Source organism: Capricornis sumatraensis, chromosome 1, assembly GCF_032405125.1.
Source record: "Capricornis sumatraensis isolate serow.1 chromosome 1, serow.2, whole genome shotgun sequence".
Lineage (NCBI taxonomy): Eukaryota > Metazoa > Chordata > Mammalia > Artiodactyla > Bovidae > Capricornis > Capricornis sumatraensis.
Window position 1 is genome coordinate 203337596 of NC_091069.1, and position 21580 is coordinate 203359175.

The following is a 21580-nucleotide window of genomic DNA, read 5'->3' on the forward strand; positions in this document are numbered from 1 at the left end:
GGTAGGTTGTCAAGTCACCTAACAAATAGGTTCGGATTTAGAGTAGCAGTGAAATGCCAGAGGGGAGATGGAATGTTATATTTAAAAAAATGAGGTAAAAAGTCCAGTCTACCACATGGGGAAACTATGTGTGTGGAGAAAATCATTGTTAATTGATTGTATAGTGGGTGCCAGCATCCTTTTCTTTCCTGTAATTAGAACAGAAAAGCTAATTCTATAGTCTTAACCAGTAGTGAGAGTGGTTTGTATGTGTGTTTGATTGATTGGCTCTAAAATTAGTTGGGACTGAGTCTTTAGGTTGGATGTCTTTGTTCTTGTATTAAGTGCAATGTAATTAAAAACTTATGTGAAAAAAGCATCAACAATGTTAAACAGTAGAATGGTTGAAAATATATTTGCACCATGTATGTCACACAGCTTGTATTTGTGAAATACCAAGGGCTGTATTATATTAGTAAGATAAATAACGTGAATTCACAAGAGACCTGAATTGGTAATTTTCAAAAGATAGACTACTTTTGGCTTTTAAGCACATGAAAATATGTTTACTGGTAATAAAGAAGTGAGTGTAAAAACATCAATGTTTTATTTTCACTTGTCAGATTAGAAAATGGGGGAAAAATTGAGACAATAACTGTTGACAAGTATGGTACACTCATAAACCTATTGGTGGGAATGTAATTGGTACAACTTTTCTAGAAGGTTATTTAGCAGTGTGTATGAAAATTTGAACCACATGCCCTTTCACATAGCAGTCTAATTTTTATTGAAATAATATCATTGACTAAATATGAGAGATAATGATGACATAATTAGGCAAATATGCATGGTTTGTAATGATAGGAAATTATAAACAATACAGATGTTCTTTAATTGAGGATTAGTTAAATGATAGTTAATTCAAACACTACAGCTGCTTTAGAATGCTATATATGTATATATAGAGACAGATTTTCATTAGGTATTAAGTGAAAATAAGAACATATAGTATTAGTTCATTTAGCTTATTAGGTTATTCTGTATTTTAGTTCTAAAACTTTTTGTTCTCTTTCTTTTGCTGAGAGTTTATTTTTTATTTGTTTCAAGTTGGGTCATACGTGCTTGTTCAAAGCGTTTTTATGACTGCTGCTTTAAAATCTCTGTCAGATAATTAAAATATTTTCCATCTTGGTGTTGGCATCTGTTACCTTTTCCATTCAGCTTGAGGTCTTTCTGGTTTTCAGTACAATGAGTGATTTCTGATTGAAACTTGGACATGTTGAGTATTATGAGATTGTGGATCTTACTTAAGTTTTGGCTGGCTTCCAAAGGGGAACATGTGCCACCTCCTCACTGCCATTGGAGGTAGAAGTCCAGGTTCCCCGTTTGGTTTCCAATGACACCTGAGGGATGCTCCCTGTAATTGCTGAGTCAGTGTGGGTTCTGGCTCCTCACTAGGCCTCTACTGATGTTTCTCTGGCTAGGAGGGAAAGGAGTGCCCAGTCATTGCTCCCTATGTGGTCTCCACTGATGCTTTAGGGTTGGGGTGGGTTGTTATTTGTGGTCTGTTATTGCTTGGCTGATATGAAGGTCTTGGCTCTCTACGTGGCCTTCTCTGACACTAACCCATTGGATGGGATTGGGGGTGCCTCATTACAGCCTGGTGAGGGGAGAGGCCTAGGTCTTTGCTAGTGTGGATGTGGCCACAGTGTTTCTGTGGTGTTTGGCAGGAGTAGAGTAATTACTGTCTAAAAGTTTTCTGTGTTGCTAGGCTGTCCCTTTTCTGATCCTCAGCTATAAAGAGCAGCTCATTGGAGCTTTTTCTTTTTTTTTGTCTGTACCCATTCCTGTTTCTGGGTTACTAACTTGTTCAGCTTTCTGTTTGGATTATACGAGATTTAAAAAAAAATCCAGGGAGCGTACAACCACGTGGTTGACTGAGTCCTGGAGTCTACTTTTCTCCATCTTTTAGAACTTTCTTATGTTTATTTTCCGTGCAGTGATGGGATTTTTAGTTATACTTAGGGGTAAAGTATGTGTCTATTCCACTTTCCTGGAAACAGAATTCCTACCCCTTATTTTTTAAAACTTATATCTGTCTGGTTATGTAGGAAGAAAATCTGTAATACACAACAAACTGTTAATCAGTGGTTACCTTTGAGAAAGTAGGTTGAAAAGTTTCATTTTGTCTTAAAAAAAAATCAATGCTCTGTTGTTGTCTTAGATACAGACAATACAAATGTATACATGAAAGTGACATCCCATTTCAGTAGTCCCTTTTGCCCTGACAAAGTTTTGTGTGAAGCTTATTACTTACTACTGTGCATTTCTATACATAAATGTAAGTAGATAGGCCTGTGGTTAATTCTGTTTTAGTGTAAGTGAGGTGCCATCATTCTGTCTCTTTCTCTTCTAAGTCTGGGCATTTTCAGCTGGAAAGGATTACGTGGCTGGAAATTGCAGTCATAAGTCTTTAAATGATTCAAGGGCTCTTTGTATCTCATTCCCTTTGTTGTTTTTTGGCCTTAGAATCTACATTAATCCCGGATGTTTTGACTTTAATTCACTGTACTGTTCTAGTAAAAAGGAAAAACCTTATTTTTTTTTTATAACTTTCTAGCTCTGATGCCAGAGAGGATGAGCCTTTTTTTTTTTTGGCTGCACCATGTAGAATCATAATTCTGTGACCAGGGAGCATACACCCATGCCCCCTGACTTGGGAGCGCAAAGTCTTAACCACTGGACCACCAGGTCATTCCAGGATGAGATTTTGAAGCCCAGTTGGTTTTATGACTTTATTCATTCATAATTCACTCATTTATTCAACAAATATTTATTGAGCATTGAAATACTCCTCTAGTACTGGGACACAGCTGACAAAATCTGTATGGAGCTAGGGATATATCGATAGTAAGTAACCTAGTATGTAATATGTCAGTTGGTGGTAAGCTCTGCAGAGAAAAATAAAGCAATGAAGAGGAATGGGATGAGGGAATTACCTATTTAATTAGGGTGGTCAGGGAAAGCATTGCTAATAAAAATGGCATGTGAAGGAGGGTGAGGGAGGCAAAGATGCTTAAGAAACAGAAAGGAGTAATTAGCCTCCAATTTAAATAAATAAATTTAAATTAAAAAACAGGAGGGTGGTGTGGCAGGTGTGGAATGAAAGTGGCAGTATGTTTAGAGATAACTTTAGAGAGGAAATTATCTAATCACGAAAAGATTATTAAACCCTTGGGTTTTACTCAGCATGAGTTGGGAAGCTGCTAGAAAGTTATTTTATTTGGGATGTGACATGATCTCATATAGGCTTTAACAGCTACAATGTTGAGTAGGTTCTAGGGGGGCAATGATAGAAGTAGGGAGACTGGTTAAATGGTTCCTGTAATCTGAGAGCGAGATACTGGGGGCTGGACCATGATGGTGACAATAGATGTGGTAAAAAGTGGTTAGCAAAGATTCTGAATATTTGTTCCACCAATATTTTATTATAGAAATTTGGATGTTTGGAAAATAGCTAATAGTAGGTGCTGAGGGACTGACTAAAAGATGTGAGGAAAGGTAAACAGTCACCGATAAACTGTAGTATTTTGGCCTGAGTGCCTGGAATGATCTGCCAAAGGTGTTGGAAAAGAAAATCAGGAGTTCGGTTTTAGACATGATGTGTGTTAGACACCCACCCATACATGTTGATAGACACTGGCTATATGAATTTGGAGTTCATATAGCCAGATGGCTATTGGCAGGACTGATGACAGTCCTTGTACATCTCATTGACATTTCCAGTCAACCAGGGTACCTGATGACTTTACTACCCCTTGTGGAGTATTATGAGCGAGTTTGGTAGAATGGAGGACATGAGGGACCTAGCTTCTAGTCTTAATTTTGTGACTAACTGGTGGCATGACTTAGGGCAAGTGACTAACCTCCTTACACCCCACTTTTCTTTCATGTAAAATTAAGTTGTCTAATTAGATGGTTTTTAGTTTTTTCATGCATATGTTCCTGGGGTTAGATCAAGGAGAAGTTTCAGGAGATGAACCTGAATGTGCACTGAATTCTGTCCCTCCCAAATTGGTATGTTGAAGTTTTAAACCCACATGTGACTATATTAGAAACAGGGTCATTAACGAGGTGTGTTAGTTGCTCAGTCCTGTCTGACTCTTTTGCAACCCCATGGACTATAGCTCGCCAGGCTCCTCTGTCTATGGAATGCTCCAGGCAAGAATACTGGAAGTGAAGTGAAGTCGCTTAGTCGTGTCCGACTCTTTGCGACCCCTTGGACTGTTGTCTGCCAGGCTTCTCTGTCCATGGGATTTTCCAGGCAAGAATACTGGAGTGGGTTGCCATTTCCTTCTCCAGAAGAATACTGGAGTGGATTGCTATTCCCTTCTCCATTTAAGGAGGTGATTAAGGTTAAATGAGGTCATAAGTGTGGAGCTCTGATCCAGTGAACCTGGTGTCTTTATCAGAGGAAGAGACACCAGAAATGGACACATGAACGTGTCCCTCTTTCTGCTGAGAGGACACAGTGAGAAGTGGCCATCTGCAAGCCAGCAGAGAGCTCTCAGCAGAAACTGAATTGGCTGGCACCTTGATCTTGGACACTTAGCCTCTGGAACTTGAGCTACCTCGTCTGGCACCTTGTTAAGGCAGCCACAGCAGACTAAGAGGGATGGGGCTCTGAGCCTTCGCTTCAACTTCCGTTCCCACAGAACAATTCTGTGATGTTTGAATCTGGGAATTCTGAATAAGTTAGTGTGTGAAGAAAGGGTACTGTTTTTTTTTTTAAAAAGAGAAAACCAGTGGTTTAAATGTTAAATAAGGTTTAGTCAGGGTTTTAAAAAATAGTTTTATATGTGTTATGGAAAATAATGCATATCACATAGTAGGTATATAATAAATATTTGTTGAAAGATAAAGTTTAATTATAATCATCAGCTGGAGTATGCAATACATAGTTATTAATTTTGATTCTTGATTACTGCAAGTGGTTTATCTTCAGTGCAGAGAATCATTTTAGGATATATTCTGATTGCCTGAAATTGCATTGTAGAAAACAGTCTAAGTCCTGACTTCGGTGATGAGATTCTTTCATTGCTAGTTTTGAGCAGACAGCCAGTTATCAGGTTTATTGTGTTATGCTGTGCTAGTTGCCCTGGGGGAGTCAAAGTCGCCTCCCTCAGACACAGTGTACCTAGACATACCAAACAGTAAACAAGGCGGCAGTATGTAATCAAGTGGTAAATTCCGTAGGAGTTAACAGAAGAGAGATCTTTGGGGATTGGGTAGTTGAAGAAGGCTTTCTGTATGGGACTTAAGCTGAGCTTTAAAAAATACGTGGAATTTGAGAGAAGAGGACTCAGTCCTGAGCTCATGATCCTGAAATAGCAGAGCTTAGTTTTGGAGATTCATTCCTGAATGGGATTCTGTGTTCGTCTCCCAGACTCCTGAGGATAATCTGTGCCAGTGTTTCCTTCCTGCATACCTACTTCGTGCCAGGCATTGTGTTAGGTGCCAAGGATCTGAAGTGAACGAAGGTCTTAGAGTACAGTGGATATAGTCTTGTTGCTGTTGTTCAGTTGCTAAATTGTGTCCCACTCTTTGCAACCCCATGGACTGCAGCACGCCAGGCCTGCCTGTCCTTCACCATCTCCCAGAGCCTGCTCAGACTCATGTCCATCGAGCCGGTGATGCCATCCAACCATCTCACCCTCTGCTGCCCTCTTCTCCTTTTGCCTTCAATTGGATATAGTCTGCACACATATAAATAGTCAAAGAACACTGTGATAGGAGTTTTGTTTTATTGGAGTATATTCTAAAAACTTGCTTGTAAATTTGGAATGTTTGTAGGCCTAAAAATTCCCTCCCCTTTACCTTTTGCATAATTATTTGTATATAAATTCTATATTGAAAATGATTTTTCTTAGGAAACTGGAAAGCAGGAACCATTGTTTTCAAATTTTTAGCATGACCCAAAAAAAGGGCGGATGTAAGTCTTACCATCACTACCTGTACTTCTTCCCTTCGGGCTTTTAGGTATGCCTGTTTAGTTTTTCTGGAGTTTCATGAAGGCTGTCTAGATGTCATTGTGTTCAGGACACTTTGGACCCTCTTACTGTGAAACTTAGTTTTCATGTGTATGAAACTAAAGTCTTAACAAAAATTTATTTCCTTCCGTTTTTCTCTGTCCACTGTTTCTGGAGCTCCTTAGTTGGATATTGGTCTTTCTGGATTGAACCTTTACTTTGTTTAGCTTTTTACGTATTTTCTGTCTTTATCTTTTTATTCTGTTGTGACATATTTCCTTGCCCCCCCTTTTTAACCCCTTCTTTTTACATTTAAAAGAAAATTTTAGTTTAGCCTTCATATTTCCAATTTCTAAGAGCATTTTCTTTTTCCTAGAATCCTGTTTTTCTGTTATGGATGAAATATTTAGATCTCTGTTATCAGATTTCAAAATTCTTTTTCTTGAATCATTTATATTCCTTAGAAACTATCTTGGTCTTTTCCTTTCATGCTGTTGGTTTTTCTCTTAGAAAGCAGTGTTCTCTTAAAATGCTTGGTTTTCTGTTTATATTTAAGAGTAGATGATTATATGAATTAATCAGCATGGCTTTCTTCCACTGCTCTGAAGATAGGTCTGGCCCTAACAGACCTCTTTCCCTCTCCTTAGTGGAAAGACCAATTTAAGATTTCTGTCTTTGCAGGTGGAAACAGCATTAGTGGTAACAGTGGGAAGCATATATCTTTGGCAGATTTAGAATTGAAGGTATACAGATTAGAAGCTGGCTGTTAGGCTGGTAAGCCAGTAGTTTCAGAGTAAGAGTTTTACTTCCAGGTATGAGTACCCATTCTGAAAGCCTAGCCTTTCCTTGACAGTTCCTTGACTTTCAGAGAAGTCTCCTTCCTTGCTAGGTCTCAGTGCCTGTTCTGCATGGGAGAGGGGTGGGGTTATGTATGGTAAGTCTCTTTTCTAGACAGACCTGTAGATAAAATCCTTCAGTTTTTGGCTGCATTTCTTACCTCTGCTTTCATGTCTAAAGTGAAAGTGAAGTCGCTCAGTCGTGTCCAGCTCTTTGCGACCCTGTGGACTGTAGCTTACCAGGCTCCTCCCTCAATGGGATTCTCCAGGCAAGAGTACTGGAGTGGGTTGCCATTTCCTTCTCCAGGGGGTTTTCCTAACCCAGGGATTGAACCCGGGTCTCCCACATTGGAGGCAGATGCTTTTCTGAGTCTAATCCACTCTAATCTGTTTCCCCCTGTATTCTGGATTATAGCTTCCTTCTCTGTTTTATCTATTAGTATGATCCCATCTTCTTTAGGTCTTACAGAAATGCAGATGGTACCCTCCTCTCTCTTTCTCTCTTTGCTGTATGTGTGTTTTCTCTGATACTGTTTTTTTTTAAATCCCCTAAGTTCTTTTTGGAAAAAACATTTAAACCCACCAAAAAATGGTGAGATTAAGCATTGACCCTTGTGTACTCTTAATGTAGCTGTCTACAACAGTTGTTAATTTCCTATTATACACTGTTTTCCTGACCATTTTTAAAATAAGTTGAAGACATCATGACACTTCAGTCCCAAGTACTTAGCATGTATTATCCAGGAGGGAGATTGTCTTACATAACCACAGCCACATATCACACCTAAGAAATTTAATATCGAGACAATATCTAGTATATGCCTCATATTTGGATTCCCCCAGTAGTCTCCAGAATACATTTTCCCAAGATTTAGTTAAGGCTCACACATTGCATGTGAGTGTCCTGTTTTCCTTTAATATAAAAAGTCTACCCTGTTCCCCCTTCCTTTTTTTTTTTAAACAGCTCAGGTCATTTGTCCCACAGTCTAAATTTGTATTTTTGTTTCCCCGAATCATTTTTGTTATTGTCTTTTAACTGCTATTTCAGTAAGTAGGAGGGAGAAGCAAATGGGTGTGCTCAGACCATTATCTTCAGTGAAGTGAAAGTCGCTCAGTCGTGTCCGACTCTTTGCGATTCCATGGACTATAGTCTATGGAATTCTCCAGGCCAGAATACTGGAGTGGGTAGCTTTTCCCTTATCAAGGGAATCTCCCCATCCAGGTATTGAACCCAGGTCTGCTGTGTTGCAGGTGAATTCTTTACCAACTGAACTATCAGGGAGGCCCATTATCTTCAGTATTTATTGTTTTATAAACATGACTTTTAATGGCTACATAATATTCTACTTAAAACTATTTTCCGCTTCCTAGCAATTTTAACTTTTCTATTTGTTTTCTTTTTTGGTTGTTATAAGTAAACTTGGATTGAATGTTATGTGTCTTTCTATCTAGTAATGCTCTTTAAAAAAATTTCCTAAGAGTGTACTTATTGGTGAGATTGTTTTTAGATCAAGAACCTTATAAATGATCAGTTTTCTCAAAAAATGTCTAAATCAGATCAGTTACATATCAAATGAATTCATTATAAATGTATCTGAGGGAAAATTACTTGCTTATAACCATAGATACTTATGTTCTATTAATTTTAGAAGGTATTTTAAGTTTTAAAACTCACTATTTTCAAGGATTCTGAAAATATTTAATTTTAACTGATAGTTAGAAATCTATTCCACAGCTTAACAGCAGTCTAAAATAAAACTGTAGCCTTCATATTTGTATGGTTGTGAGCAGTTGTACTGGATTCTTATAAAATATTCCAGTAGTGCAGATAAAGTGTAAAGTCCTCTTCAGCCTTCTTTCTTTCCCTTTCAGTCCTCTGTTTCCTCGGTTTGCTGGATATCTTTTCAGGTCTTTATATATTAAGAACATAAATAGTATAAGAAATGTGTGCATATGTGTTTAATATACAATTTTTTAAACACACCATAAACACAGGTAGGTGTTCTGCATTTTGTTTTTATACTTAACAGTGTGTCTTCAGAGCTTTTTATCTCACTCAGCTCCTTGAGCTACTGTATAGTGTTGCACACAGTATGGCTGCACTTTATCTTATGTAATCATTTCTGTTGCTGGACCATTATTTCCAGTGTTTTAATTGTTTCAGCGTTGCAACTTTTTTGGTGTCTGAGGGTGTCAAAAGTCTGAGGGTAGTTAGGAGGTCATGAAGTTTTTTGTTTGATTGTTTTGCTGCTGTTTTTACAGCTTGTATTGCAGAAAGTAGAAATAATGATTTTCCATAATAAATAGGATAGGCATTTTACTTCACTTCATTATTAAAAATACGTGGTCTTTTAAAAAGGAAATCCTTCATGGATAGGTATTATTACTTGAAATTTCTATGTAATATTTTATACTCCTAGGTATCTGAATTACTCACATACAGATTCCCACTGAATGAGGCAAGAAAATGTATATGCTGCTTTAATGTGATAAAAACAAAATAATGTACTAAATATAAAAGAAAGTAAAACATTTCCTCTCTGATTCTCAAGTTAATACCTACCTAGAAAAGACAAAAACTGTGAAAAAGAAAATATAAATGATTCCCAAATTTTACCCCTAGTAGGCATGATTCACCTCTAGCATTTTGGTGACTATTCTTCCAAATATGTGTGTGTGTGTGTGTGTGTGTATATTGATATCAAATCTAATTAGATAGTTTTATGAGTATGCATTATTCTATGTATATATAATGTAGTCATTTCTCTCTTAACATGTTTTCCACATGTATGGTATGTATATATCCATACATGAACATGCAGATACTGGTATTGTACATGTTCTGTGATTTTTTTCACTTAGCAGTAGGTCATAAAAATATTTTCATGCTATTGAATATAGACATACATCAGCCTTCTAATATCAGTGTACCATGTCTCTCTGTAGATGCACCTTATGTATTCTGATCAGTCAAATGGCTGTCAATTCAGTTCAGTCGTTCAGTCGTGTCCGACTCTTTGCAACCCCATGAATCGCAGCAGGCCAGGCCTCCCTGTCCATCACCAACTCCCGGAGTTCACTCAAACTCATGTCCATTGAGTCCGTGATGCCATCCAGCCATCTCATCCTCTGTCGTCCCCTTCTCCTCCTGCCCCCAATCCCGCCCAGCATCAGGGTCTTTTCCAATGAGTCAAATGGCTGTGGTGGATCTCAAATAGGCTTTGGTTTCAGGGAGTACTCTGTGTAGCCTCCTATTGGGGGCACCAAGGAGGGGTTGGAAGTTACATGGCTTTTCTTGATTTGGTTTCCTTTGGTCACTTGTAGTGTCAGTAGAGAGAGAGCTTCCAGTAATAAGGCTAAAGAAGTAAGTTATTTTATGGAGTGTGGGCATGGGTTGTGAAGTGACAGGATTGGCCAAGGCTTTAAAATGAAAGGGAGTTACGAATGTTGAGATAGAAGTGACAGAGAAGATGATGCAAAGAGTTTAGGGCATCTGGTTTAGATGAGCAGAGCAGAAAATAGAGGAGAGCATATCAGTTCTGGGAAGGAAAGGATTTCTTGCAGGGTTGGATACTGATCTTGCCCTTACGGATTACACCTTCGTTAGTAGACACTGTGAAATGGTGCTTGCCATCTGGAACTTAAACATTTATTCTTTGATCTCACAACTTTGACAAAGTGAAATGCAGGTGGCTCGGAGGTTACTGTTTAGTTTTCTTAGTTCCTTTTTTTTTCTTTTTTAAGAAAAAGAAAGCATTCTGTTTGTAAATACTTTTTGTTCTACTTCCTTACAGAGTATTCTCAAGCACTTTAGCTATCAGCGGTCAGTTTTTAAGACTTATGTTTTTGTTTAAAGAGTGTGTGGTCTGTCCTTTATTAGAGTATCTTCCTTCCTGCTTACGTACCTACCTTCTTTTTTTATTTTTTTAAGAATCACTGACTGGAAAACAGTGGCAAGGCATTATTACTGTAGAGTGACCCAATTAACAAGCTCTCAGGGTATAGGAAAGCACCCTGTATGCCAAAATGAGTCAGAAAACATGCCCAGTTTTACTCTGCTAAGGGATTTAATCTTTGGGGCAAGGGTTTATCCAAAAACGTTTGTGTGGAGTGGTGTAGAAAAAGAATATGTTTTCTTTGGGGGGATATTAATAATTTATTATATAGCACATCAAAGATAGAGGTGAAACTAGTATCACCACATGATCTGCATTTTTACTGTGTTTTGTTAGGGGCTGTGCCAGCATTGGTTTTTCTTCTTACACACATGCACACTCACTCTGTATGATACTATGTTTAAAGTATGAAGTATGCCTTAAAATAACGTGGCATTCATTAAGTTAATTAACAGTAATTGAAGGCTCTCTCATAGATATTGAATACAAGAAATTAAATAACACATAGGCCCCACTCTAAAAAATATCATTGTTTAGACAAGTGAGATAGAAGTATGTGCCAGAAGTATATGGAAGTTATAGAAGATAACAGGTATAAAGGGAGAGGGAATAGTCACTTCTCCTGTGGGGTATAGGGATGCCTTAAAAAGCTCAGCAGGTGATTTTTGAGAGGGAGTTATTTGCTACACGGGGTGGGGAAGAGGTGTGGTGTATAGTCGTAGGTCATGCTCAATTAAGTCAGGAGCATTGTTGCCAAGCCACAAAGGCCTGAGATGTTATGACATTGTCAGTAGCTTCATATGACTAATGTGAAGGGTTCGTATGGAGGAGTAGGAAGAGGGGATACTAGAGCAGTAGTCAGGGGAATTTGAATGTTACCAGAGAGTTTTAAGTGGTTAATTAATGGGAAGGATTATCTGGCAAGTCAGAGAAGATAATATTCCAAGCAGGGAGATCAGTTTGCAGCTGGTAAAGTACCTGGAAGTACTGTGGGCTCAGAGACTCAAAGTGATTCAAAATCAGAATGAAATTGAGGAAGATAGAGGTATAGAAACAGTAAGATACGTGAGTGATTCTGTGTGTGAGTTATAGGAGAGGGAGGAATTATGATGACTTCCAGATAGTCTGTCTTGGGAGAGTGTTAGAAGATGTCAGTGGCCATTTGAGGAGAAGCTGGTTTAAGGAGGAATGATAATGAGTTTGGTGATTGAACATGTTGGGTTTGAGTCAGTTTAAGTGACATCCAGAAAGATGTATTCTGTTACTCATTTGGACCTGGAGAGGAAGGATTTGTCATCAAGGACTGAGCGTCTTTAGGATTGAATTATTTCAAACTATGGGAGTAGATAGGATAATCTAAGAATTGAAGAGGAAAAGTGTTGGGAACAAAGGATGAAGAGTTTGGGGGTGGGCTAGAAAGAGCTGGTAAAGAAGATTGAAAAAGATTTCTAAGAAGAATCCACTGAATTTGTCATAAGGTAGTGGTGATTTTTGCTAATGGGATTTTAGTGGTGTGCTAGGAATAAAAGCCAGATTATAGAATGATTTTTTGTATTTTATTACTTGTGTTTATGCACTGAATTACAGATTTTAGTTGGGCTTTCCAGGTGGCGTGAGTGGTAAAGAATCCACCTGCCAAGCAGGAGACACAAGAGATGCCGGTTATATCCCTGGGCCAAGAGGATTCCCTGTAGTAGGAAATGGCAATCTGTTCCAGTATCCTTGCCTGGAAAATTCCATGGACAATATTTTATTAAAATTAAGAAATACTTAAAAGATACAAATAAATTTCAAGAGTTAGTTAACCAACTCATGTACCCACTATGCAGTTTTCTTAACTTTTTATTTTTAAATAATTATAGACTCAAGAAGTTACAGGAACAGTACAGAGATCCCCTGTATAACCTTCACTCAACTCCCTCCAGTCACTTGTTGAGGATAACAGATGTCCTGGTTTAGTACAAATGCTGATGTTTTGGGATAGATTATGGAACTGTGCAGGTAGTGTACCCCTGTATGGCACAAGCCTAGAGTTTTGATTCTCATAAGAACCTCTCTCCTTCCACTGGGAACGGGGCATATAACAAGCTTTCTTGCTGCTTTTCAGGACACATGGGCAGAGCTTTCCCAGCTGCTTTTCACCTATTGAGGAGCCCTTCTGAGGATATTGGCTCAGAATGACATTTACTTCTAGGTCCCCCGTGAAATAGGTTCAAAATCAGGTCTTCTAGCTCTGTGGGCCAATATCTGTCTAGGTTGCCTTGCTGTTACTTGGGTCTTGTATCTGAGTTTCTTCCTTTCAGGCTCCTGGAAATTTCCCTTTCCCCTCCCTTTTTTTGGGTTCAGCTATATATTATTATTGTTTTTATGTTGATCTTCTTTTCAGTGCGTTCATTTGGGCACATGGATATATTAGCTCAGTCTGCCTTGTTCCTTGAATCAGAAGTCTAATAAACTATTTTTTATTTTTAAATTTCTTAATTTTATTCTCTGCATTGTCCATAAAAAGAATGAGGTTGGATTTTTTCCTTTAGCCATGGACTTTATTGTTTGAATATTTGCAATTATTATTCTATACATAAATGTTAACTTCTTACAAAACTCTGTATTGACCAGAATAATAGGAATACAGAGTTTTGTAAGAAGTTAACATTTATGTATAGAATAATAATTGCAAATATTCAAACAACCTAGATGTCCATCAGCAGATGAATGGATAAGAAAGCTGTGGTACATATACACAATGGAGTATTACTCAGCCGTTAAAAAGAACTCATTTGAATCAGTTCTGATGAGATGGATGAAACTGGAGCCGATTATACAGAGTGAAGTAAGCCAGAAAGAAAAACACCAATACAGTATACTAACACATATATATGGAATTTAGAAAGATGGCAATGACGACCCTGTATGCAAGACAGGAAAAAAGACACAGCTGTGTATAACAGACTTTTGGACTCAGAGGGAGAGGGAGAGGGTGGGATGATTTGGGAGAATGGCATTCTATCATGTATACTATCATGTAAGAATTGAATCGCCAGTCTATGTCTGACGCAGGATACAGCATGCTTGGGGCTGGTGCATGGCGATGACCCACAGAGATGTTATGGGGAGGGAGGAGGGAGGGGGGTTCATGTTTGGGAACACATGTAAGAATTAAAGATTTTAAAATTTAAAAAATAAATAAAAAATTAAAAAAAAATAAAAATTAATTTTATAAGTAAAATCAACCCAAATGTATTAAAATATATTTAAGATTTTGACAAAAAAAAAAAAAAAAACAACTCTGTATTCCATATTGCTCGGTCACTTCAGTCTTCATTTTATGTCACGTTTTCATCAAGAACTGTTTCCCTAAATCACAGTCTGCCTGATTGTGTGTTGTTGTTCAGTTGCTAAGTTGTGTCCGACTCTGCAATGCCATAGACTGTAGCCCACGAGGCTCATCTGCCCATAAGATTTTCCAGGCAAGAATACCAGAGTGGGTTGCCATTCCCTTCTCCAGAGGTTGGATTTTTAATTATCATTAAAAATATTTAAGTGGATAATATATGATATAGTGGTTTACATGTGTCCCTTTGCCCTGTTCCCTATCTGTGCTACCCAGTTTGCCTTCACAGATGAAACTAGTTACTAGTCTCTCTTATAGCCTAGAGTTAGACCATGCACTAATTTATTCTTGAACAACAGTTTTAGTTTTTATAGTTTAATCTTGTAACCAATATTAAGGAGTTTTCCATCTGTATGAGAAGTAACAATTCTGTTCTTAGAACTTTTGAAAGAGATTATACTAGTTCTGTGTATGTTTTTATACATGAGAATGGATTATCTGTGTTTTAACTTTTATTCATTTCAGAAATCCCTCAAAATGTGACAGAAAATGACAAAATAGTATAAACTATCGATTCAGGTGTTTTAAATTATTACATGGAATATTGAAATAATGGAATAATTGCCCTAATTTGGGGGAAGTAGTAGAAATGATATTTTAAGATATTGGAGTCTTATGAAACACAATGAGAATATCCTTAAAAATGGTCCTGATTACTAACCCATACATGCTGTTGTTTGCATATGTGCAAATAATCACCTAAGAACTGACAGGTCTGTCAAAGATGAAGCCCTTTCTTAGGTTCCTTAGCCACAATATATACCATTGATTGCCTAACTGCAACTTGGTGAAAATCAGTGACATGGAAGCAAGAAACGGAAGCCTATGACCTGATATGTTTTCTTCCTTAGATCAACCTCTCTACTTCTCCTACACCTGCACAGTTAATAAGCCGTTCCCAGGCTTCCAGTTCTACCAGTGGCAGTATTACCCAACAGACTATGTTACTAGGGAGTACCTCCCCTACCCTAACGGCCAGCCAAGCTCAAATGTATCTCCGAGCTCAAATGGTAAGATATGAGCTACCAGATTTGTTCAGTGTTTAACAACTTGAGAGAGATCAAAATGTTTCTTGATTTGATGCAGTAGGAGACATTTTTAATACTTAAGGAATGTTTAACAATTTTTTTGTGTGTATGTGATTAATTTTATGCCATGAAAAATTCTACTTTAGTAGGCCTTGATGTAGCTAACATACTGTATCATGAGTGATTATATTTTAGTATCAAATTTCTTTTATTTCAAACTTTTTTTCATATTTTAACATCTCAAAACTGAGATGCATTTTATATTACAGTGCCGGGGCAGGACCCCAGCACTGTAGTTGGTTCTTAGAGTGATATACAAAATCACCATGTATCTTTGACATTTTAGATTTGATGAAATTGTTAGAAACATTAAAAGCATGGTTTTAACTAATAATTACAGTTTATATTGTGGAATCTTCTGAAAGCGGGATTGGAGTCCTTGATAATTTACCAGATGAGTCTTGACTTTGGTTGTTCCCATCTTAAAATCTGCAAGCTGATTTATGTTCTTATGATCACTTTGATCTTTGCTTAATGTAAGAATGTTAATTTGGCTACTGATTTCCTAATTTACTTGTTGAGCTTTAAGGAATGTAAAAATTGGTTGACATTTACTTTATTTGATGTCTTTACAGATTGCTAGAGAAGAGCTTTATCCCTGATAGGAATTTATTTATATTTTGATATCCAGTGAACTGACTATATATCTGGATTCCCAATTCTTTACTAAAATTGTGAAGAAAGTTTCCATTATATTTCTAATGGGAAGCAGTGATAATGACCCTCTTTTTATTTACAGACTATTCAGTAGACATGCCCATATGTCTGGTTGTCCCCTCCCCCCCACCATGAGATCTTATTTAATCGATAATAAGCTTCAGAATTGGGCTTCCCAGGTGGCTCTAGTGGTAAAGAACCCACCTGCTAATGCAGGAGATGTCAGAGATTCGGTTAGATCCCTGGGTTGGGAAGATCCTCTGGAGAAGGGCATGGCAACCCACTCCAGTGTTCTTGCCTGGAGAATCCCATGGACGACAGAAGAGCCTGGTGGGCTGCAGTCCATAGGGTCGCAAAGAGTCAAACACGACTGAAGCGACTTAGCACACACACACGCTTCAAAATTAGGGAAACCATTTGAAATGATTGCTGTTCGGCTGTTTTTAACCTTTAAAACTGGCAGTTTCATATGGTTCATGCTAGATAGAACATTTTTTTAGGTTTAGTGCTTTTAGCTGTTTGTGTTGAATCCTTCTTGTGAAAGTTATACTTTGTTGTTTAATTCACTTAAATTTAGTATATAAAGAACTGAAGTTTAAAAGATCCCTTAATTGATCGTTTTAATTTAAACAGAAATGGTTTTTGAGGAATTGTATAACTTTTGATGCAATTTTGAAATATTCACAGGTTCTTTGAAACAACTGTCATAATTTACTAAGTTGGATTGGGTAATCTCTTAAGTGGATTGAATTGTCTTTTTAAATTAATGGCGTTTCAGTATTAAAAAATTAAACAGATGGTGATAATTAAATAGAGTATGTCTGTCTTTTTTTTGATGTAAAGTTTTTTTTGCAAGCTATTTTGTTGTTGAATTTTGACATGTTTTGGCATTTATACTTAGAATAAATATTTCTTTACAAATACTTTTAAAATCAAGAGCAATCTAGGTTTGTACTACACACAGATCCTGTGTAGGTGAGTGAAATAGTATAGTATGTGGCATAGTTGTCCTTTGAGGGTAAAGAGGACTGAAAAGACTTTTTGATGTTTCTTTTCATGTTTCTCACTGAAATTTAACTTGCATTCAAGAGCAGTGACAATGGTTGTCTATTACAACTTCCATTTTAGGAATCTTGCCACAATAATTTTGAGCTAGGAAAAGATTAATAGTTTACTTGGGAAAAAATTTGGTATGTGGATTTTATATTGCCAAAATATACATTTTCTTTTTTGAGCACTGATTTATTTTCTACTCATCAGAATCATGGACTGTTTGAGAAATGTTTATGGTTTTTTCTTTTTTTTCCTTTTGAGTTCTCTATTATCAAAAACTTCTTGTCATGTAAAACCTTTTGCGTAGGAGACAGTCCTAATCTGCATTGTCTTTCTGTCACAAATTTCAGTCTCTCTTGCCTGCTGTACATTGTGTGTGGGACATGTTCTTTTGTCTTAGGGTATTTTTTTGGTTTTTCTGTCTGTACAGCTGATTTTCACACCCGCTACCACTGTGGCTGCTGTACAGTCTGACATTCCTGTTGTCTCGTCGTCATCGTCATCTTCCTGTCAGTCTGCAGCTACTCAGGTGAGCTTGTCTAGCTTCATAAGTTGGTACTCTAAGGTCTGGGTCTTCAGATTAAAGATTAACGTACATTTGTGTTTAAGTTACTGATGGTTTCAGTGCTTTTGGTCATACATTTCAGATTAACATTTGATATAGTGAGAACTTCAAGAACATTTTTTGGTTCTGTAGACAATATAATGCCATGAAACATGGATATTTCGATTATTTGACATTAGTGAAGTTAATGTGGTTTTGCAATGACATTTTATGTTCAGATCTATTGTAAAGCAGATCTGCTTTTATGTGAGATGTATTCTTCAGTTTCCTTTGCAAGCAGTTAAGTAATAACTAAGTCAGGATGGCTCTTTAATTTAAAAATGATAAATTTAAATTAAAAAAATAGAGTTGGATAAATTTTAAATTTAAAAAATTGAGTAGGATATTACTCAATTTTTTGTTTATATTTATTTGATTCAATGGAAAACTAATTTTCACCTTACACCATTCACAAAAATAAAACAGAACTAGAATGTAGACCTGAAGACAAAAGACAAAACTATTAAACCTCTAGAAGAAGACATAGGAGATAGTTTTATAGCTCTAGGGTGGGCAAAGCTTTCTCAGATAGGACACAAAAAGAATTAGCCATTAAAGAAAATAATGATAAATTGGATTTTATCAAAATTTAAAAACTGTTCTTCAAAAGACATTGCTACAAAAATAAAGAGGCAACCACAGACTGAGGGGAAATGTTCACACTGTATATATATATCTGACAAAGGACTGACATTGAGAATATATAAAATAGGTGTAAAACTCAGTGAGCTCTTGAACAGTTTAGTTAAAAATGGGCAAAAGATTTAACACTTCACAAAAGAGGATAAGCAGAAGGCCAATAAGCACATGAAAAAAATGCTCAACATAATTAATCTTTCTAGAAATGTAAACCAAAACCACAGTGAGTATCACTATTGACTCACTAGAAAGGCTGAAATGAAGGAGACTGAAAATACCATGTTTGGCAAGAATGTGGAGCAGCCATACTATCACATGTAAAGTTAAACATATGCTTAACATGTGACCCAGCAATGCCACTTCAAGATGTTTACCCTGAGAGATTTGAAAACATATATCCACATAAAGATTTTAAATGAGTGTTCATAGCAGCTCTGTTGAGAATAGCCCCAAATTGGAAGTAACCAGTCTGCTTTAACTGGTGAATGGATAAGCATATTGTGAATATTGCTCAGAAATAAAAAGGAACAGGCTACTGATGCATCTCAGAAACATAATTAGTAAAAGAAGCCAGATATCAGAGAGTGCATGCTTTGTGACTTCATTTATATGAATTCCAGAACAGGCAGAACTAATCTGTAGTGAAAAAAAAATGGATTTGTGGTACCTAGAGCAGAAGGTGGAGGAGATGGACTGGGAAGGGGCATGAATGAAGGGAATGTTCTATATTTTAATTGGGGTGGTGGTAACATGATGTATACATGTCAAAACTTAATGCACTGGTTCATTCATTTTATTGTACGTAAGTTACACCTCAGGTTAATAAAAATGAATGAAATCGAGTACATTTTAAATTAGAGCTGTTGAATAGACTTTTATATTGTATGATACTATTTTGTATTGTATTTTTCCATTGTTAATATTTTGGATTGCATATGGCAGAAGTTAATATATCCTAAGGTCATCTTTGGCTTCGTAATTTGAATTTAATAATCTCAGTCATCTGGTAAAAGGTACAAAATGAGATAGTAATATTCTTTGGTATTTTTCATGGAATCTTTCTTTTAATCATAAAGGTCTGTTTTTGTATATCAGCATATAAAGGTGGTGATCAGTTAAACCCTGGTTTCTCCTAATGTGTTACGTGACCCTCTATAGTCCCTTAACTTATTTGTATACGTCACTTTCCACGTTTACAAAATGAGACCTTTGTTAACATTAAGATGTTTGGGGCTCTAAACTTTAAATGTCTCTTTGTGGAGTGAATTTATTGAAGTAATTATCTTCCTGTTTTTGTCTTTTTATAAAACCTAATAGAGCTAGACCATTGTCAGCTTCCAGAATTATAAAGTGGCATGGAGCTTGGAGTTAGGTTGCCATTGAACTTAAGTGCAAGAAGTCCTCTATGGGCTTAAGTTCAACTTCCACTGCAGTCATTCATTAGTTGTATGACTTTAGACAAGTTACCAAACATCTCTAGTGGTTATACATGGTTATACATACTTAAAGGGTTAAGTTGAAGAGTAATATATATTTAGTGCCTAAAATCTTATAGGTACTCATTAGCACCGTCTCTGCAAAGGGAAGAATAGGAAGACATGGGCTTATAAGCTGACTTGCGGCAAGTCACTTTGTCACTTGCCAGTTGATTCATTTTGGACAGGTCATAGCATGGTATTTATAAGTTTGGGCTCTGGAGCCAGATTCTCTGAATTCAGACACATGTTCTACCACCTTCTCATTTCTATCTTTAAACTCTCACTTGAGTTTCAACAATATGAAGTAAAATAAATATTTATGAAATAATTATAATGCCTCATAGGGTTGTAAGGAGAATTAAATAGGTTAATAAAATGAAAAGTGGAAGTTTCTGTTAACCTAGTTAGCATTCACTAAATGTTAGCTGTTATTACTTATGCTTAGCTTCTGTTTCTTCACTTTAAACTGGAAGTAATAGCTCAGAGTTGTTACAAGGAATAAATAGACACGGCATAGTGCCTGGCACATAAAATATCACATGCTACTAATTACTGTTTTTGTCATACACTGTCTAAAGATGAGTCACAAATTTGGTTCTTAGCTTTTACATAGCTAATAGTGAAGAGAGAAACACAACCATTTAAATGATTTGCAGTTTCCAAGGTAAAATAAACCAGTTATTAGGAACATACAATTAACAAACTCCCTATAGAGCACAGTCTGTTTTGTGGGTTTTCATGGAGAAAACATCTTGCATTGTCTTTAGTAGCATCTTTAATGTGAACATAGTCGAAGTAATTTATAGAATTAGCTCTTTGGGTCCAGATATGATATTTATAGGTATGTGGCTCTCTAGTAATCTGACTTTGAGTATTCCAGTGGTAACTTTCCTCAAGTTTAGGGCTGTTCATTTGAAGAATTTGTGTTCCACTTTGTTAATTTTTAAACATATGTTTGCAGTTTTTAAAATATTTTGATTCAAATTGAGAAATGCCAAATTTGAAGTTTTAATATTCTTTAACTTACAAAAGTCAGTGTAAGTTAATTTTTCCTTAGTAATAAAATTCATAGCACACTGTAAAAAATAAGAAATTGGGACTATCTTACCCTTATTTACTATTTTAAATGCTCCATCTTGTATCCTTACGTTGAAAAAAAAATTCTGACTTTCAGAAAGTTATCATAATACTAAAATATGTTATGGAATAGTAAGAAATCTTACCAAGGATATCAGGGGAATATTGTAAGAATTGAGGAGAAAACAGTCTTTTAGATTTAGATGCTAGAAACAGTTCTGCTGCCAGCACTCTTAATTTCCGTATCTGCAAAGAAGAGATGCTGCGATAATTCGCACATAGTTAGGTCCAAATTAAAACAAGTGATTATTTGTCCACTATAAAAATGTGAGGTGTGAAATTAGCAAGAATATTTTGCGTGAAACCTAGACTCTTTTAAGTCAGAAAGTTTCTACAAAGTGATCATAGGAAAAGTTCAGATGAAATTAAAGTTGGACATTAGATGCCTTAATATTCTTTATCTTAGAAAGGGTGGGTTCTTCTTAAAAGTGAAGTTCTGTCAAGGATATCTGAACATGTGGTTTTTCTATTAACAGCTCAATTGGCTCTGTATATATTTCAGGAGTATAGTTTACATCTTTGAAATTTATTGTAAATATTTAAGCTAAGATGACCATAGATAGTAAAGCCATATTCTGAAGTTTATTCATTTATATAAATAAAATACAATACATATATACACACACACATTTTCTTTCAGAACTCCAGAAAACAAAGGGAAAATTAGAAGAAAAAAGTATATTAAATGTACTGCTGCAGGTTAAAGGTTCATTGTGTCAGATTTTCATTTGTTTTGAATATTCTTTTAATTTGAAAAGTTTTGTTTTTCAGGCTATAATTCAGCCTTTGAATA

General features: G+C 36.3%; 1 protein-coding gene across 1 annotated transcript in view; it reads left to right on the forward strand.

Moving 5' to 3' along the window:
* Nucleotides 1-21580, forward strand: part of PHC3 (polyhomeotic homolog 3) — a 71745-nt gene that overhangs the window by 10017 nt on the left and 40148 nt on the right. Inside the window, exons 5-6 of the mRNA XM_068978007.1 lie at nucleotides 14983-15141; nucleotides 17360-17458. Of these exons, the coding sequence (XP_068834108.1) occupies nucleotides 14983-15141; nucleotides 17360-17458 (258 nt within the window). The remainder of the gene's footprint in view (nucleotides 1-14982; nucleotides 15142-17359; nucleotides 17459-21580) is intronic.